Genomic DNA, 19,333 nt, shown 5'->3' on the forward strand with positions numbered 1-19,333 from the left:
TGACTTTTCTTTCATTCCTGTTGTTTCTGGAAGACATCAAGGTTTAACATTTCTGCTTCAGACATCAATCGCCTTTGAGTTGGGGTTGGAGGTGGGTCCCTGAATGGTGACTGTGTATCAAAGGGTTAGTAAGTACAAAAAAGCTTGGAAAACCCCTGATCTAAGGGACGGCGCACTCATTCAAAGCCCTGTCTGCGATTCTGCGAAGCAGCAATCTGACGGATGATCGACGGTCTGGGAATCGAACTCACACTCGACAGATCAAAGGTGTCTAAAGCTGCTGTGGATGTCGGACAGGATGGTGCGCTGCCTCTGCATAATTCTGTCAGATACAAGTCATAAACTTGGAATGGGAAAATATAACAAAACCGTTGCTATTCCATCCCTATAACTTTGTGAGCACCCCTCATACATCACATGTAGGAAAGGGACACGAGCAAACATTAACATACAGCTATACCAATTATAGTTGTATGCTGTGTAGTGTATATGGGATTTCAGAGATGGACAGATCAACACAGCACAGTATATGGGATTTAAACTTTTGATCACCAGCAACATGGCCTATGCTCAGAGAGCAACACCAACACATTCTCTTTTGATCACTATCTTCTTTGCTGGACTTTTTTTTATCTGCAGCTCTATCTCCTCACTTGCATTGATTTTTTTCTTTATCCCAGCAGGCCATAGTGTGTTGATTCCAGCAGGCCATAGTGTGTTGATTCCAGCAGGCCATAGTGTGTTGATCCTAGCAGGCCATAGTGTGAGAATGGTTTATGTTTACCTTCCCACGCTCTTTTCTGAGAATCTCACGGTCACTCATTACAGTGGCTCATTTCAAGTTTACTTTGTGCAACAGCCTGCACAAGCACCAACCTATTGGTGTTTTGGCGTACCATATTACCAATAACAATAAAATCACAATGCTTCATGTCGAAGACAAAAGTTTTGAATGACAAAACCTGGGAGATATACTTTTTACCTCCGCCACCGAAGGTGATGGAGGTTGTTTTTCACTTATTTCTGTCTGTTTGTTTGTTTGTCTGCAGGATATCTCGAAAGGTTGTGGGACGGATCTGGATGAAATTTTATGGATGGGTTGGGTGCGTCGCAAGGACGAATTGATTAGATTTTGGTGAAGATCCGGATCCGGATCTGGATACGAGAATTATTAATTTTTTTAAGTGATTCTTCACCATTGTGAGAAATAGGGCCAAAAACGATATATACTGTATAGCATGATATTTCAAAAATCTATGGGGCCAGATATGTTCTCGTGGATCAGGCATTACGTGGCAGAGGTATGCGCTCTACCGAGTGCCCTTCTAGTTTTTTTTTTCTGTAATTAAAGGCAGACTTAAATGAGAGTAAATAAGGTTAACATTCTGACAGTAAAATGGAAGGGAACAAGCCAGCGTTGAACACAAATCCATAAGGTGGGGAGTCCACCAAGGATGTGCTGAAGTGGTGCACTTGCCTTTGAACTGTACAGCCTGGATTTGATTCCTGATCCGAATAGAAACTATTGGAGTGGTGCTACATACTTTGGGCATTACATCAATCTAATCAATGAGTGTGCCATCCATCGACTGAGAGATTAAGCTGAAGATTTGTCTGCCAGTGTTGGTTGCTGGTGGACATTAAGGATCCCACTGTCTCTTTCGCAGTGTATGCGATTGTTGCCAGCACCCGAGTCAAATTCCAAATTTCTGCCCTAATTATTACAGGGGTTCAAAAAGTTTTGCAATTCACAAACTTAGAGTGTGCCTATTACTTGGTTTAAATGTATTCTTGAAAACTGCATATACAGTGGCCTGTAAAAGTATTCACCCCCCTACAAATAATGCCACATTAAGATGAATTATGTAGAAACAATTTTTCCAAATGAACTTTTTCATTCATAACAGAAGAGATCAAACTAAACACTGTTATAGTTGAAGGAGGTTACATGTCAGGAATACCTGAAAAAAACATGTACAAATCAAAATTCACTGGTTGTAAAAGTATTCAACCCCTCAGGTCAGTATTTGATGGAAGAACCGTTTGCAGAAATGACTGCTACGAGTCTTTGTGGGTAAATCTCTACCAGCTTTGTACAGTGAGATGGTGAAATCTTTGTACATTCTTCACATGAAAATTGCTCTAGTTCTGACAAGTTTGATGGGGATCATCGATGGACTGCGATCTAGAAGTCTTACCATAAATGTTCCATTAGGTTCAACCTAGGAATGGACTGGGCCACTCAGGAACATTTATTTTCTTCTTATTCAGCCACTCCATTGTGGCTATAGCTTTGTGCTTCGGATCATTGTCCTGCTGAAATGTGAATCTCCGACCCAGTTTTAGATTCACGGCTGACTCAAACAGGTTTACATTAAGGATTCCACTGTACTTTGTACCGTCCATTGGCCCTTCTATCCTGACGAGCTTGCCAGTCCCTGCTGATGAAAAGCAGCCCCATAACATGATGCTACCACCATGCATGACAGGAGGGATGGTGCTGACTGGGTGATGTGCAGTGTTTGGCTTGTGCCCGATGTAACGTTTTGAATTTAGACCAAAATGTTCAATTTTTGTCTCGTTTGACCACAAAACATTTCTCCACATGCCTGCAGTGTCATTAACATGCTTTTTCACAAACTCCATGCAAGCTTTTAGATGTGTCTTTTTCAGTAATGGCTTCTTTCTTGTCACCTGTCCATAGCAGCCAGCTTTGTGAAGGGAACGGGATGTTGTTGATTGATGAACACGAACCCCCATCTCAGACATAGAGCCTTGCAGATCTTTCAAGGTCATTGTTGGATTTACAGTGATATCCCGAACCAGTTTCCTGCTTGCCCGGCTGCTGAGTTTGAATTGGCGACCAGATCTGGTAGAGTCTGTGTGGTATGATACGTCTTCCATTTCTTAACGATGGATTTCACCCCAACTCTGAGAGATAATGAGTGATCTTAGAACTTATAATCTTAGATTTAAATAATCTTAGAACCTTCTCCTGAACGGTGCTTCTCCACCACTTCATGTATGACTTCTTTGGAAAGCTCCTCAGTCTTCATGTTTGCCTTGTTGGTTGACCAAGTGAGTTTCACCTTAAAACTCCTTCGATAATTGGGGGAGATTAATTTTAAGTTAAACCACTGATTACATTCAGGTGAAACCTATTACACTTATTTTTTTTTAACCTTTGGAACAAATAATTTACTCCTGAAGTGGTTTAGAGTTTATGAGGCAAAGGGTTTGAATACTTATGTAACTGAGAATCATCTGATTTTCTCTGTTAATCTTACTTATTCACATTTTATCAGCATTTTCTAGCTTTATCACTTTGGAGTAGTTTGTGAAGACTCTAAAATCTTAAGTTTGATTTGAAATCATCATGAAATCAGCTCAGGTGGCATCAAAATGTGAAAACTTTGGAGGGGGGTGAATACTTTTGAAGGCCACTGGCACTGCCTGGGGTGGGGTGGGGGAGCGGTATATGATTTTATTTTTTTTAAATAAAACGAGCAAGGGATACCCGGCGCTGCCCAGCTGGGTAAGCTTTTCCTGGCGTTGGTTTTGGTTTCGGGGACGTGTTGGACATTGATAAGTGATGGAGTTATTGGCCTCATGGTGGTTCGCTTTTGCCCGCTGGCCGACGGTAGCACTGCCTGACCCACATCCCAAGAATCACTTTATAGAGGCCTCTTGTAGCGTCAAGATGGACTTCAAGCATAACAAGTCGTAACTTTAAACCTTTCGCAGATTCTGAAGTACCGACGTCCAAAATTTGGGGCATCTAGGTGCTACGGTTCAGCCGTAAAAGAATAACGTTCAAACGCACGAACAAACAAACACTTGAAAATATGTATATAGATGAGTTAAACCACTGAACTAAACATTGTGTGTTCATGATTCATGTTGTACCATCCTAGGATGTAAAATATGCGGATAGTTTTCAAATATTTTGGTCAAAATTCTGATGTCTTTACTGTTGCATCTCAAATATGCTGTTTTATTGTTCAAATCCATATAACCTCCTTTAAATGTATGTGCCATCATTGTTAATGTCAAATACGAATGATGAGATCACATGATCTCATTTGCTCGACCACCGCAGTCTCAGTATGTTTCACAGAAACACATATGAAAATGCTCAGCTTGTACAATGCGATACAAATGTAAGTTACACATAGGAATTTGAACATTCATTAACTAATCATCATAAATACTAAAATGTAATGATAATTAGTGAATTTAAGATGCAGTAAAGCCTGTGTTATAAAGTCACTGGTCCTTGTGTAGGATCATCATAGTCCTTGTGCAGGGTCCCATGCCAACTGTCTTGGGTGCTCTGGACAAAGGAGGGTTCAGTGTTGCCAAAGTGGTCTCATGGTAACGATTGCACTGGGTGGTTTACACCGCGCGGTATTTTTTTACGTCCACCATAGAAAGACACCACGAGATATTTTTTTTTACGTCCACTGTCTGATGCTAGCAGATGGGACATCCGGATTAATGTCCGGCTGGGGGATGGCATATTGTGTGATGCAATGCCCCACCTGCAAGTCACCAATCTGACAATTTATAGCCACAGGTGAGTTGGGAATCAAACCGTGACTCGACAGCTCAAAGGTGGGCACGCTACCTCCGCATTATCTGTTGGATAAATTTTATGGAGAGATCAACTTATTTTGTGTGTATGTTGAAACCCTCAATAAATGTACCCAATAATATGTGATCATGGTGTTTATGTCGGAAATATTACCTTTGTCCTATCATCATCATCATCATCATCATCATCATCATCGCCCTATGCAGAGTGTTGGTGCTGCCAAAGCTGTTACTCGGCTGCAACCCTCGTTAGGTCACCACTCCAACTCAAGAAGAGTAGGAATTTTTAATTTGTTCAAGGTGCCAGAGATAGCTCGCCTACTCTTCGGGAGGGGCACCGTGGGATCTTTAACGTCCACCAACTAATTCCGGCAGACGGCAGATTCCAACGTTCATCCGAGGGGCGACACACATGTTGATGATCAATCACCCTGCCTGTGAAATACCAGGATTACAGTTTATAGATGGGTCTGGATTGGAACCTAGGCGAGACAGCTTAGAGGCAAGTGTGCATACAGTACATCTAGGTCATCCTGCCAGCCCTCTTCATCTTATAGCTTCACCTCCCCTTCCTCTTCTCAAATCCTCCTTTCCTGGTTCTTCATCTTCCTTCCCTTCTCGTAATCATCTCACCTGTGTCTATTATATGTAGAATAGGCCCTTAATACTTCCTGAGTTGGAGTTGCAACTAGCTCCAGAAAAATTCATGGCTACAATTTAAACAGACTCGGTATAATGGTTGGAGCATCTGCTCTGATTCGTCTGGGAGGTCAGCAGGTCAAACCCTGGCCGAGTCATACCAAAGACTTGAAAATGATACATGCTGCTTTCTTGTTGATGTTCATCATTTAAAAAGGATAGAGCACAGCCAAACAACCATAATTTGGCAATGACACAGGTTTTGATGGCCTCCTCCTGGCCTCCTCCTGCATTGAAGTTCCTTCAAAGGGAACTCGTATATATACATTTTTTTTAATATATCTACACAATAAACCATAACACTCCACAGGAGCTTCTATCACTTGGTCCCGAGCTATCGTGGCCTGTTTTAGCACCAACAGAAACAAAGTAGTTAATGAAGAACCAACTTTGGCTTTTCAACCTATGAGATGGCATTTGCACCAACACGGAGCTGAACATTCACTCCATTAACTTGTCGTAACCGAGTTGGTTCATCAGTGACAAGCATATGTCCTCCACCATCTGGATATCTTGCCGAGACATCCTTTCTTTCCACATACTTGCCGCAACCCTCGCTGTGACAGCTTCATATGGCAGAGGAAACCCGTGGCTCCATGTTGCTAGCAACAATTGGTTGAGCGCGGCAGGAGGCAGTGGAAGGCCAAAGTACCGAAAGAGTCGTTGGGCAGTTTCACGTGGCTGCTCAACCAAGTCTTCAAAACGCAACAGGAGGAAGTTCCGGGAAGATAACTGGTGACTTGTACGGAGTGCTGCTGCTGTGTTGGCGAACCACAGGTGTGCGAGAAGGGAAACGGGAGAGGTACCCGCCTCGGACACGTGATGCCGCAATGCCTCGTACTCAAATGCATACCCGCTGCCGATCGTGCAGCGCTCCCGTCCCGTGCCGGCTTCCTGGAACAGCTGCTGTAGGTGTCGTGAAAGTTGAAGGCGTGTGTACACGTTTGGCTTTTTGCCATACAGCAAAGCATGCACCCATGCCCGTGGGTCCCGCACCACAAGCAGAGCGCGTGTGCCCGGACCTACAACACCCCGCAAAAAGGGCAGCTTGAGGGTCCAGCTGCCACTCCAAAGGCTCAATGCCACACGGGAGTGTGGGAATTTTTCAAAATGTTCTTGTAGTGCCCTTATATAAACTGAACCACGAGTGGTTGCTCTTCTTTTATTCCTGCCTCTCGTTTTTCTGACGCTGCTCTTACTTTCAAATACTTTGCTGCTGTTGTCACTTTTGTGGATGTTGTTAATATTCTCACGCGCTGCTTTCTTACTGTGCTTGTGCAATATTGGTGGGACATGTGCAGGAAAATGCATTGCAAGCCTTCTCCTGTCTTTCCCAGCTCTGGGCCTTCCGAATTGTGGCAGTGCCTTTAAGAGGTGCTGCTGCGGAGCTTGCAAAAATGACTGGAGCCAGCTCTGGAGCTGTGGGAAGTGGCCTGAGCGTGCATTGGCCAGTGACCACTCGCAAGCATCAATGAATGGAGCCGGCAAACCAGGGACAATGGATGGGAAGAGCAGTCTTGCCGATGGACCTATGTATGCAATGTCGGTGCTATCAACAAAAAGGTGTTTGAGGAGCTCAGCACCAGATACAGGCAAAGAAGCAATCACAATTGTTGGAAGGGTTCTGGGAATTCCTTCAGCCCCTTTAATCCCTGATTGTCCATCAAGTCCCTGTGTATGCAACTGGTCCACTGGCAATAAGGTATGTGGAGCATCCCAAATGAGGCCGCAGAGGGGGCGTGAGCATACTAGCCATAATGCAATCAGTTCAACTACCCACACCACAGTGGCACCAATCAGTGCAAAGTGAACAAGCTGCTGGAATGACAGGTGTAATTTGCAGCATATGGCCAGCAGAACTAATGCTGTACCCATGGATAAACCCACCATAACACTGGCACTCATGCCAAGTAGGTACAAGGAATCATTGCTGTTCATGTCGTGACCATATTGTACTGGTGAGGAGTCCAGTCCAAATCGGGTCACCTGTTGTGCATCTTGAAGCAAAGCATGGCCTCCAAAACCAAGGAAGTTAAAGCGGGCACTGGGGTCCTGATGCGCAGTGCAGATGGACACCTGTAATACACCCCCATTGATTTCAAGTGAGATTCGCACACCATTTTTACTCACCTCCTGAAAAACACAATGTCCAATGTGTACTTGCGGGCCGTAGAACACGTAGGCCATGCGGGTGCTGCTCTCCTTCAGCTCAAATGTGATATTTGCAAATTGTGTCCAACGTGTTTTGAATTCTGCAGTCTGCTCAAAACGTTGAATGGTAAAATTTGGCTTCTGACCATGTGGGGTGAACGAGAACATCCCATATAGTTCTCCAGATACGTCCATCGTTGCCCCATTGTAACCATCATCTCTTAAGAATGATGTTAAGGGGTACGTCATATCCAAATTGTGGAAGAAAGCACTTGCGATTTGCACAGGAGAACCCGGAATGCGCTCCACATGATCCAGCACGAGTAGGGTCTCAGGATTGAGGAGCATCAGGCTACGGTAAACACTGCGCAGACCAAGGTGCGGGGCGTACGCACCAACCGCCTCACCACTCACGAACAACAGCTTTCCATGTTGTGAGGCCGAGATGATCTCTCCTGCCATTTCTCCAACGTCATTGCTTAACCAATGAAGCCACTGTCCACACTCTCCCAATTGGCCTTCCCACGGCACATTACATCCATTTTGTGGAGTTGGAGCAAAGGTGAGCACGTTGTTCAGATGAGTAAGCTTGGGTCCATAAAGAGCCTCAGACACAAGTACATGTCCATTAGGTGCGAAAGTGAACGAATTGTGGTCCGGATGTTCATGGCCTGGGTTAAAACTCTTCCAGCCATTGATCCATGGTAGATAATTGCCCCGATGCACAATATCAAACACGGCACGTCCACCTAACTTGCCTGACTTGAAAGAAACAAATGTGTTCCCAACTCCCTTGGGTAACCCACCACCGTAGGTGACCACCCCCCAGTCAGTGAACAAGTGTACGTGTGGCACGCCATGTCCTGCCGGAGGTCGCGGTTGAAGTTGTGCATCGTACCAGATGTATTCAGTGTGTAGGGTACTCCACCGATGTGCGGATGAATGCTCCATGGGTCCACTGTGCGGTCGATTTTGGCGGATCTGAAGGGCGAGCCAGTTTCCACTGCCATTCTGAAGCACAAACCTGCCCCCAAAATGAGATCGAGGGGAAAAAAAAAAACCATTGACATTCATCTCTTCCACTAGTTCATCTAAACACATGCATGGTTATTGTCCCATCTGGTGCACCCCCTTACCCCCCCCCCCACCGCATACACAATATAGGTCTTGTGTATTAAGGGACTTGAGAATCATGAAAAATATCAAATCTTTAAACACAGTGGCACATACAAACCATTGAAGACAAAGTTAAAGAAGATAGAAAAAAACAACCTCACGTCGAGATGCCAACAGACAGAGAGAAAGAAAGTGCTGTCCTGAACATGCAACTCTGACCCTAATTAATATTTGATCAATAATCCAACCGTTTAATACACAAAACATTCAAAGAACGAATGTAGCAGTGCACTGTAGCACAACAATTTTGGACTCCTTGAGGAGACTGATAACAATGGCCATCAATAATAACTAAGCCTATGGTACCGTAGGTGACACTCATGACAGGTAGGTTCCCACTCTCCAGAAGAGTGGCAACCTTGGAATCCAGATGAGATTAGCATTCGGGACAGAAACTCAACCAGTTTGCGGACACGATACAGTAAAAATATGATGGTTTTCACACTTGTATGACATAGCTCTCTAACATATTGTTACAGTTGTGGAAATTCGCATTACACCATAAAGAGTCCTCAGGTGAGATATCTCGATAGGTACATGTGTAGTAAGCCCAAACCCGTTGTATAGAGGGAATTTATGTGATCCATCCGGGCTGCGACGCTTTGAGTCAGCCATTTTTTTCTGTTCTATCTTTTATTTCAAACAAACAGCATCTCAACAACCACGCCATCCTCACCACAGCGTCAACCACACTTCAACCACGCCACCTCCACCACCTACGCTACCACATCTTCGCCACTAGCCATTCAATAAGCCCCATGCGGTCACGATCTTCGCGGAAGAACAAAAACCACCAACGATGCTCGGGGATTTTTCCCACCTGTTTCTCCCGTCTAAATTCTCTGCGCTCGGTGTGGTGGAAGTGCGATCCGAGCCGGGGGTCAAAAGGTGAGAAAAGGTGGGGGGCTCTTTTTGGGGGAATAATTCCCTGGGCCCGAGCCAAAAGTGACTCCCCCGGCCCCCGTACGGGGCGGGGTGGAGGGAGAGCGAGAGGGCACGCCCCCCCCTTCGAGAGGCTTCTCCAAGAAGCTCAAAGGGAGGCCGGGCCGAAAACAGGGTGGAGCGAAGGGCGGAGCCCCGCGCTACAAAAGGCAGACAGCAGGGACCTTGAGTAGTTTTTAGTCTTCGAGGCTTCCTGTCTCCTTATCTTCGAGAGTTCCTGTGTTCTTCGGGTTGTTTGAGCCTCTGGGCTGGACGTCGTCTTCTTCTTGGCGCTGCTTGTCGTGTCGGGGGAAGAGGTCCTGCGCTCGCGGCTTGGCGAGCGGCCTGTCAACGGAGGCACAGACGGGAGACGCGGCAGCGCCGGTTGTGAGGTGGACCTGCGCGTCCGGACGAGGAGTGCCGGAGAGGGTTCGCCAGCCGCGAGAGAAGTCGGGGCCAGGCGCGACCACGCTGACGGTCGTGGGAGAGGGACTCACCAGCCACGCCCAGGGAAGTCGCGACTTCCTTTTCTTTTGGGGTTTTGTGTAAATGTCTGTGGGTGGCGCCAGTCTTGCTCAAGTAGTATTGTTTTAAGTGTTTCCGTGTGTCGGTCTTTGTCGGTAGTATCTCTCTTTCACCGTTTCTTTCTGTGCTTGAATACGTGCCTTTTATTATTGCTGTGACTGAATATACGTGCTTGCTTTGTGTCCGTGTGTCACACAATGAAATGCTTGCTTGTTGAACTGTTCCCGCTCTGCTTCGTCTCCTTTCTTTTTATTGACTCTCCATCCTGCATCGCGTAAGAGATTGGTAGTGGGTGTAACTTCCCGGTAACTAATCTGAACCATCGAGGTCGACGATAACTCCGCTCAGTTATCTCTGCAGTACAGAACGAACCGCTTAAGCGGTTCATGTCCGAAGTCAACCATCTGCGTAGTTAACCATCCGAAGTTAACCATCTGCGTAGGTACTTAGGTTGGTCGAGTTTGGCGAACAACCCTATCCTACGCGGGTGGCCGATTGGCACGATTGTGGTGAGGTCGAAAGACCCACCCGTGACTAGCTGTCGGCGTTGTTCTGAGAGGGTGACAACGGAATTGTCCGTCCGGTGGGTGACGTGCCGCGATTCGAGTTACGTGGCCGATCGCACGCCGGCGGGCACGAATTCGCAACAATATTACTATTACTGGGACATACTACATTACGAGGAACTACTACTACTACTACTACCTATTTTAACGGCCTGAATTCTTCCCACCTTGTTGTGGATTTCGGCCCAAATCTTTCACGAACCAGCTGACCAGAGCTTGACTGAAGGTGGAAGGAATTTGTAATTTGCTCAGTTTGTCGGCAATAACTCGCCTACTCTTCGCGAAAGACACCGTCGGATCTTTAATGTCCATCAATGTTGGCAGATGGGTCCTCCAGGTTAACAATTATTTCGATGGACAGCATATTTTGTGCATCGCCCTGCGTACGAAACACGAGGGTACCAGTTTATAGCTGGGTTGAGATTTGAACCCGGCTAGACAGCCCAAAGGCAAGCGCTCATGTCTCGAAGCCATCTTACCAGCTTCTCCCTTATGTCCACAAAAACAATTTCAGTTTACTTACGATGATGATCCCTTCATTAACATCAATGGTAGTTTCACTGTTACACATCAACATGTTACCCATCAGGCTTTCCTGGTCGAGGCAACGAACTGCCACAGCCCCTCCAAGCAGTGTGACCACTCTTTGGCTTTTTTCACAAGATCTTGGCGTCTTGGTTTTCTATAGGTTTTCTATGATCATCGCTTTTCCGAAACCTTGTGAATTCTTGGCTTTTTTCATTGGCTCACCTTGGTATTTATGAAAATGAGGAGTGGCCACACTGCCTCCAAGCCCCACTGCTCAGTCTGACCTCACCTGAACCCCAGGCCTGACATCCAACCCGAACTGGTCAAACAGATACATTATTCGCACGCACTATTCAATTCAGTTTGGAAACCGTGCTGCCCCTGAATCTGTGTTTCCATGAAATGCAGCTATTTTAGTGTTGGGTTGGGAAAACGAGCACCCCCAGATTTTAGCATGACCCTTTGACAGAGCATGCTGCCCCTCTATGGGATGCAGACCAGCCAATCAGGCGATGTGTGGCCCCGTGGGAATATACATATGGAGTCAAACTGAAAGGGATCCCAATTAAGCCTTCTCTTGTAGGATAGGGGGAGGCATTGCTGTTGTAAGGTTTGTTTCTACAATTAGCACCTGCAATTTTTGATGGCGTCACAGAGTCTCTAATACCACGAGGAATACTAAATCACCACTTATAAAAAAATAATAAATTCTTCCCACGCTGCCAATTTCCGAAATTTCCAAGCTGTATCTCGAAGCCGGCTCAGACTTTCGGAATGAAATTTTGCATCAACAATGTGAATAGAAAGTATGCAGGGTTTAAATTTTTTTTTGATCTTGACCTATTTTTAAGGTTATGACCTAATTATTGGTTTGCAGGTGCCAGCAGTGACCACTATTTTCGTTGTATCTGTCTGTCTGTCTGTCTGTCTGTTTGTGACTCTCTCCAGAGCATAGCTCCATGACGTTTGATGCGGTCTTGATGAAACTTGGACACAAGCTAGATATCATGGTCTAGTTGTGTCTTTTTGTATGAGGGGCATCCCATGCCCATTGTGGGCGGAGCCACGCCCACTTGACCTTTTTTATTTATTTATATATTTTTCTTGATTTTTTTTCTCGCAATTTCATTTCCTAGAAGCTGTGCGTAATGTCCATAAGTACAACATATAAAAAAATCCGATTTGATTTGGTCAATTTTGACGGAAGAGATAGGTTTTTACGGTAGGGCTTCCTCAATAATAACCATCGTCGCCTCCCGGCTTGTAGACATTTTAGCATTTTTCACCATATCTTGACTAAGCTTTGTCCGATCAGAACGAAATTGCTGTCTATAGCTGGCCTAGTGAAAGCCACATTTACACTTCATTTACATCACACCCCTCCAAGTTGAAGGTGAAGGTCAAATGGCGGTCTGAAAAAAAACAACACTTTTTTTCGTCATCACTCAATTTTGCCAATGCGGAACCTCAAAGACCGCTTGGTGTTCCAAGATGTTCTTGCATCATAATAGTGGATCTGCACTGAGGTTGTGCATCCGATATTTGATTCGTATCCTTGACCTACTTTTTTTCAGATTGTGACCGAATTAACAAAAAAAAACACCTTTTCGATCCGAACGAATAATTTTCCTCCGACTTTCATGATGTTCAGTTTTATGGATAAAATGTGGATGGGGACACATTTTCTTAATTTACATTCTCTCCTTATGATCAAGGTCATATGTTGGTCTGAAAAAAAATAGTCGTCATTGGATCGCGGTCCAAGGGTAAGTCGCAGGTGATCATCAAGGGTAAGCCTCCTCCGGCCAGCAGAAGCTTACCCTTGGCGATCGTTTTGTGATCGCAGATATCTAGTTGTCATTTGGCATCCTAATTATATAATTCACAGACCGGTGTTTGTGGGTTTGTTTGCTTGTCAGGCGACTCTTCCTACAGTTCTGGGCCAATTACATCCAGACTTACTACAGATGATCAGCATAACCCCAATTAATGTATAGGGGAGTTTTTTATTTATTTATCTTAGCTGGTGGTCTTTGGGGAGAGGTGGGGATGAAGGAGGACACAAATTCTCGATGTAAATGTGTATCGTGTAGCGCCGCCTCCAGGTGGGCGAGGGTATTACAAGTCTCCATCATTTGCAGTCCAGTATTCCTGTCCCCACGTTTTCCAGTGCAGAGAAGTGTTTTGAGTTCCAGGCATGCACGTAACTCGGGTTATTTATTTTTCCTCTACGGAGATGTCAATTACCTCCACACCGCCCAAATGAAGGTCATGTGTCAGAAGAACGTGTTGCAGGCTTGGAACAAGACCGCCTACAGGGCGGGTACTCTGCTGGTCTTTTAAAAGCACCCAGTCGGAAAAAAAGAGTTACAAAAGATGAAGGACATATCGAAGGTGTGGAACCGCTCATTGATGAAAGCCGACGGGGAACCCGGGTCGGATCCGCAAGGTTTTCATTCCGGGTTGAGTGGCGTGCAGAAACAAGGTCGTGGAAGTGAAGACCAGACACTGTCTGGTGTCGTCGGACAGACCGAAGACGGCATGCATGGAAATTACGGATTACAGAAAAAAAAAGTCACCACAGTTCATAGCAGTCCCACAACGGGTCACACAATACTCTGTTACCTGTCCAAGAATACGAGCTGACTTTCGGGACCATAGAACCAGTTGTAGTTGGAGTCCGCAATGCCCACCGTTCGCTGATAGCCGGGCAACACGGTGGCGTAGTAGAACCAGAAGTGTTCGGAAAGCCAGGTGGAGTTCCTGTGGTCAATCCCGAAATGTCTCAACGCTAGGAAGACATACTGCGTGAGAGAGCGGGATGTGTAACTGCCGTACGCGACTCCTTCGTCCAGAGAGCCGTCCACCACGTGCTCCAGAAGGATCATCGTCCGCTCCATGGCCTTGAGTGCCACACCTGCCCAGAGATCGGCAGCAGGTGCGTGCCCCCTCGCCACAAGCGCTCCGGTGAGCAGCGCGAGCATATTGGTGGCCTGGTGGTTGTGTAGGTAGTGAAGACCCCAGGATCGAGAGTGCGAGCGGTCGTACATCTCCTCGGTGACCTGCGCGATTTTGTCCAGGTACGTGAGGCATATCTCGGGGTCGAGGTGCGGCTGCAGGAAGTCGAAGGCCGTAGCGAAGCCGGTGAGCGAGTGCGCCACGGGGACCTCATCATTTGGCGCGTCGCGGACGTGCCATCGCGGGTAGCTCGCCATCCGGTCCATGTACTCGATGGTGAATCGCAGCGCCGTGCGATCGTCGGGGAAGAGCACGCAATACATGGCGAGTGCGCCGAGGTTGTTTCCATACACCTCGTTCCAGCGTGATGTGAAGACCTCGTGATCGACGGGAGGGAGGTAGACTTTGACCTTGGACATCATGGTCTTGACGGCACCACGGATGACCCTCGCGATGTGCGAATGCGTGGTGAACGCCTTCTGCCGGAGCATGCGAACCTCACCCGGATCAAAGAAGAGCCGTGGGTAGACCGGGTCTTGGTCCGGTATCCACGGTGTTGCGATATCATCGCCGGCGCTCCAGACACCAAGACCGGTGAGACACACAATCATCACGAGCAGCTGCATCTCCAGGACACCTGGGACCCTTTGGGCCGTGTCATCAAGGCGGGGTGTCCGCCACAAACCGAGACCGCATTTGGTCTTCTATTCCAGAAACTTCACACAAGTCTCAACCGGTCTGTCCAATTTATCCTCCCTTAGCGACCGTCGACATCGGGATTTGCATGATCCCTCCACGTGGGATGACCTTGAGGACTTTCCATCCTGGATTGGGAATGTATGGATCGCAGGAAATGGCACAGATGGATGATCGAATCTTGGAACGGATACAGACACACGAGGTCCCCACCAATGGAGGGTGTGTCGTTTTGAAGCTCGATCGAGCTCGAGCCGTGAAACTCGCAGTTATCTGGGGGGCGGAGCCAAGACCCGCCGGGGCAATGTGGGCGTGGCTTCACGCGTCTCCTGCCGTGAACGCGCATTTGCAGTCGGTGTCCGGCAGATGACGTCAGACCCCCCCCCCCCCCACGTGGTTTGCAACGCCGTGACGTAAGGCACTCGGGCAGCTGTTTGCAATAATAACGCACATCTGTGCTCGGAAACTCAATCTGATTGAAATACTTTCTATTTTACGTAAAGTTGGTGTCGGTCTCTATCCCACCTCCTGAAACCCACCCACGTTCGGAGATCGCAGTCAAAAACAGTAACGTACACGAATACACACGTGACACGCTACACGTGTGGACGTTAAAGATCCCATGGTCTCTTATTCGTGCGTTATCGCCACCAACCAACCCGACCAAATACCAAATTCCTCCCCGAACAAACCCACAGGGGGCACTGCATCGGCACTGCAGCCACGCCCCCAGCAATGATGCAACCCCCTCCCAGGTCGTGCTCCGCAGAAATGAAAACACATGAATGGCCTGGTGGCACCGAGACAAGGTCATGGAGGTGAAGACCGTGGTGCACCGAGACAAGGTCATGGAGGTGAAGACCGTGGTGCACCGAGACAAGGTCATGGAGGTGAAGACCGTGGTGCACCGAGACAAGGTCATGGAGGTGAAGACCGTGGTGCACCGAGACAAGGTCATGGAGGTGAAGACCGTGGTGCACCGAGACAAGGTCATGGAGGTGAAGACCGTGGTGCACCGAGACAAGGTCATGGAGGTGAAGACCGTGGTGCACCGAGACAAGGTCATGGAGGTGAAGACCGTGGTGCACCGAGACAAGGTCATGGAGGTGAAGACCGTGGTGCACCGAGACAAGGTCATGGAGGTGAAGACCGTGGTGCACCGAGACAAGGTCATGGAGGTGAAGACCGTGGTGCACCGAGACAAGGTCATGGAGGTGAAGACCGTGGTGCACCGAGACAAGGTCATGGAGGTGAAGACCGTGGTGCACCGAGACAAGGTCATGGAGGTGAAGACCGTGGTGCACCGAGACAAGGTCGTGGAGGTGAAGACCGTGGTGCACCGAGACAAGGTCGTGGAGGTGAAGACCGTGGTGCACCGAGACAAGGTCCTGGAGGTGAAGACCGTGGTGCACCGAGACAAGGTAATGGAGGTGAAGACCGTGGTGCACCGAGACAAGGTCCTGGAGGTGAAGACCGTGGTGCACCGAGACAAGGTCCTGGAGGTGAAGACCGTGGTGCACCGAGACAAGGTCATGGAAGTGAAGACCGTGGTGCACCGAGACAAGGTCCTGGAGGTGAAGACCGTGGTGCACCGAGACAAGGTAATGGAGGTGAGTGAAGACCAGACACAATCTCTTGTCATCGGACAGACTGGAATGGAATGATGGAGTTGGAATTCATCCAACAATTTACTATGAAACAAACCGTGGGAAATATGACGTGTACGGACGACCAGAGCGAGCAGACCGGTGGTCCTCCTTGATATCCATCCCATGGACGAGGCATAACATTGATGTGATGCGAAGCACCAGGATGACGGTTTCTCGCCGGCTCGAGATTCGAACCCAGGTTGAGACGGCTCAAGGAAGGGTGCTGATCCCTATAAACTATCCCATCAACCCAGAATGGGAAAAATCGAGATGACTGAACTGGTAGTGGAGTAATCTTGTAAATTCAGACAATGTTTTGGTTCCCCCTACTGTACCGGGGCACAAAGTAACTAGAAGGGCACTCGGTAGAGTCAACACCTCCACCACGTAATGCCTGATCCACGAGAACATATTCGGCCCAATACATTTTTGAAATATCATGCCATACAGTACTACATCGTTTTTGGCCCTATCAATGGTGAAGATTCACTTTAGGAAATTAAATTATTATCGTATCCAGATCCAGATTCGGATCTTCACCGAAATCGAATCATTTTTTTCTTGCGACACACCAAACCCGTCCACCAAGTGTCATCCAAATCCATCCACAACTTTTTGAGATATCATGCTATAGATCATTTTTTTCTTGCGACACACCCAACCCGTCCACAAAGTTTCATCCAAATCAGTCAACAACTTTTTGAGATATCGTGTTATATATAATTTTTTGCCCTAACTCTCAATGGTGAAGAATCACTTTTAAAATTCTAGTATCCGGATTCGGATCTTCACCAAAATCTAATCAGTTCGTCCTTGTCACACATTGAACCTGTCCACAAAATTTAATCCGGATCTGTCCACAACTTTTTGGTACATCCTGCACACAAACAAATGAAATTGCTCGTTGAGCAAGGAATTGCCAGAATAACTTTGTCATATCTCCATGATCTCTGAAAAAACAAAAACCTGGAGTTTGATCTTTCAAGGTCACCAGATTTTCCTTAAACCGGCGACCTCGGGGTTGACCTTACAAGGTCACGCAACGTCAACAAATTTGGTGTCAAATAAAAGGTCAAATGCAAGTTCATATATGTTGATAATGATAATGTAGTCGCTATCTGTCACTGTTTTTTGAGTTATGGCCGTTTTAAAGTGAAAATCAACTTTTACGTGACCCCCCTCAACTTCGACCTGGGGCGAACTTCTAAACTTTGCATTTTTTAGCATGCAAATGTGTAAAATCATAATCAGAAATGTGAATTGTGAACATTTAAAGTCGATATGACCATTTTTGAGTACATTATGACAAAAAAACGATTCACGGTTTATAGTCGACCTTGACATTGACCTTGATTGAAGGTCAACCAAACTTAACACATCAGTAGCCAGTGCCATTGCCTACATGGGTGAAAATATTGGTGAACAAATCTGCACAATTGTGGACACTGTCAAACTTTTTTAAAATCTGAAAATTGGCATTTGTTTATCATTAGGGAAATTTGTTGCCATGGTAACCAGAAGTGGCTGAACCAAATTTCATCATTTTTGGCACATAATAGGACACTCATACCAAGATACCACATGCCAAATTGGAAGTTAATCGGGATCGAAATGACGTTTTTTTTAATCGCAATTTGAAAGTTTTGACCCGACCCCCCTGACATTCGACCCCGACCGCTAAGAAGGGTGTTAGTGTGACACCCCAATGAGACATATGGTTGGATGCAGAATTGGAAGATGCACATTTTGGATTTGGTTTGAAGTCGATACGACCATTTTAGCGGACGTTATTACTAAAATAAGAATTTCGGTTTTTCGGTGACCTTGACCATGACCTTTGACCTAGATTCACCAAAAACGACAAGTGTCTAAGTTGGACTATGGGCGAAGTCTGTACCCGGTTTGGTCATGATCGCTGAAATGGTGTGGCTGCTACAGGGTAAACAAACACACAAACAAACAGACAGACAGACACATAGAATGACACACAACCGACCAACGTAATTGCCGAAATCCAAAGGATTCCGGTCATTAACAAACAGACAGAACGGGGTGAAAACATAACCTCCTTCACCTTCAGTGGTGGAGGTAATAACTGTGATGGTTCCAGAAAAAGGATGATGACAATTACTATTTACATTTTTCCCCTCCCTACTCCAAGCCTTCAACCCCCCCCCCCTACACCCATCAAGAGTCCTCAATCCTCAAGAGTCACCCCCCCCCCCACCACCAGCAAAGCCTCAACTTCCCCTCCCAACTCTGTCTCATCATTGCTCTCACTTCCTAACCTCAGGTCCTCGCCCTCTTCACCCTAAGGCGTCAATCCCCTCCTCACTTCCAGCCTTCAAACCCCCGCCCCACACATCACGGTCGCCTTCCCAACCCACAACCCCTTGAGATATGCGGAGAAAATAAAATGAAATGGGTTTAAACCTGCTTGAGAAAATGCCACATAGTTATTTGGGGGAGGTTCAGGCAACAGACCGCTTGCCTTCATCACTGAGTCCTATCATGACGAGGCCCGTGATGCCTATCGACATCCTTTAAACTGTCACTTTGGTAGTTTTACAACGAAGGGAAAACGTATAGGGAGGGCATGACGATTGTGAATATGACAGCTCTGACGATGTCTTTGACTTTACATCGCAAGAATCACCAACATGGTGACCATATGATGTTTTTACAATAGAAATTGTGGGTGGAGTCAGGCGAACTGTCCAACCAATGCGTGGAACGGTGCTACAGTCTGACTGATACATGGACACATGAACAATCATCTGATGTATATATATATATATATATATATATATATATATATATATATATATATATATATATATATATATATATATATATATATATATATCTTCT

At 46.5% G+C, this 19,333-nt stretch overlaps 1 protein-coding gene across 1 annotated transcript; it reads right to left on the reverse strand.

The window, feature by feature from the left end:
* Positions 1-3,973: 3,973 nt before the first annotated feature.
* DSEL (dermatan sulfate epimerase like) lies at positions 3,974-15,086 on the reverse strand. The gene is made up of 2 exons (XM_085888701.1): positions 13,785-15,086; positions 3,974-8,467 (listed from the first exon to the last, which is right to left on the reverse strand). Exons 1-2 carry the CDS (start codon positions 14,741-14,743, stop codon positions 5,734-5,736), a joined length of 3,693 nt encoding a protein of 1,230 aa, XP_085744827.1. The 5' UTR covers positions 14,744-15,086; the 3' UTR covers positions 3,974-5,733.
* Positions 15,087-19,333: the final 4,247 nt, after the last annotated feature.

The sequence above is a fragment of the Eptatretus burgeri genome, chromosome 7 (genome assembly GCF_056783735.1).
Source record: "Eptatretus burgeri isolate ZD-2024b chromosome 7, Ebu_testis_v1, whole genome shotgun sequence".
In the NCBI taxonomy this organism is placed as follows: Eukaryota; Metazoa; Chordata; class Myxini; order Myxiniformes; family Myxinidae; genus Eptatretus; species Eptatretus burgeri.

What these genes read in the sequence shown, in the direction of transcription:
- DSEL (XM_085888701.1), bottom strand. Translation starts at nt 14,743, where the DNA reads ATGCAGCTGCTCGTGATGATTGTGTGTCTCACCGGTCTTGGTGTCTGG. An exon ending in CAGCTCGTATTCTTGGACAG is followed by an intron (nt 8,468 to 13,784) that starts GTAACAGAGTAT and finishes TTTTGGGGGCAG; the next exon opens with GTTTGTGCTTCAGAATGGCA.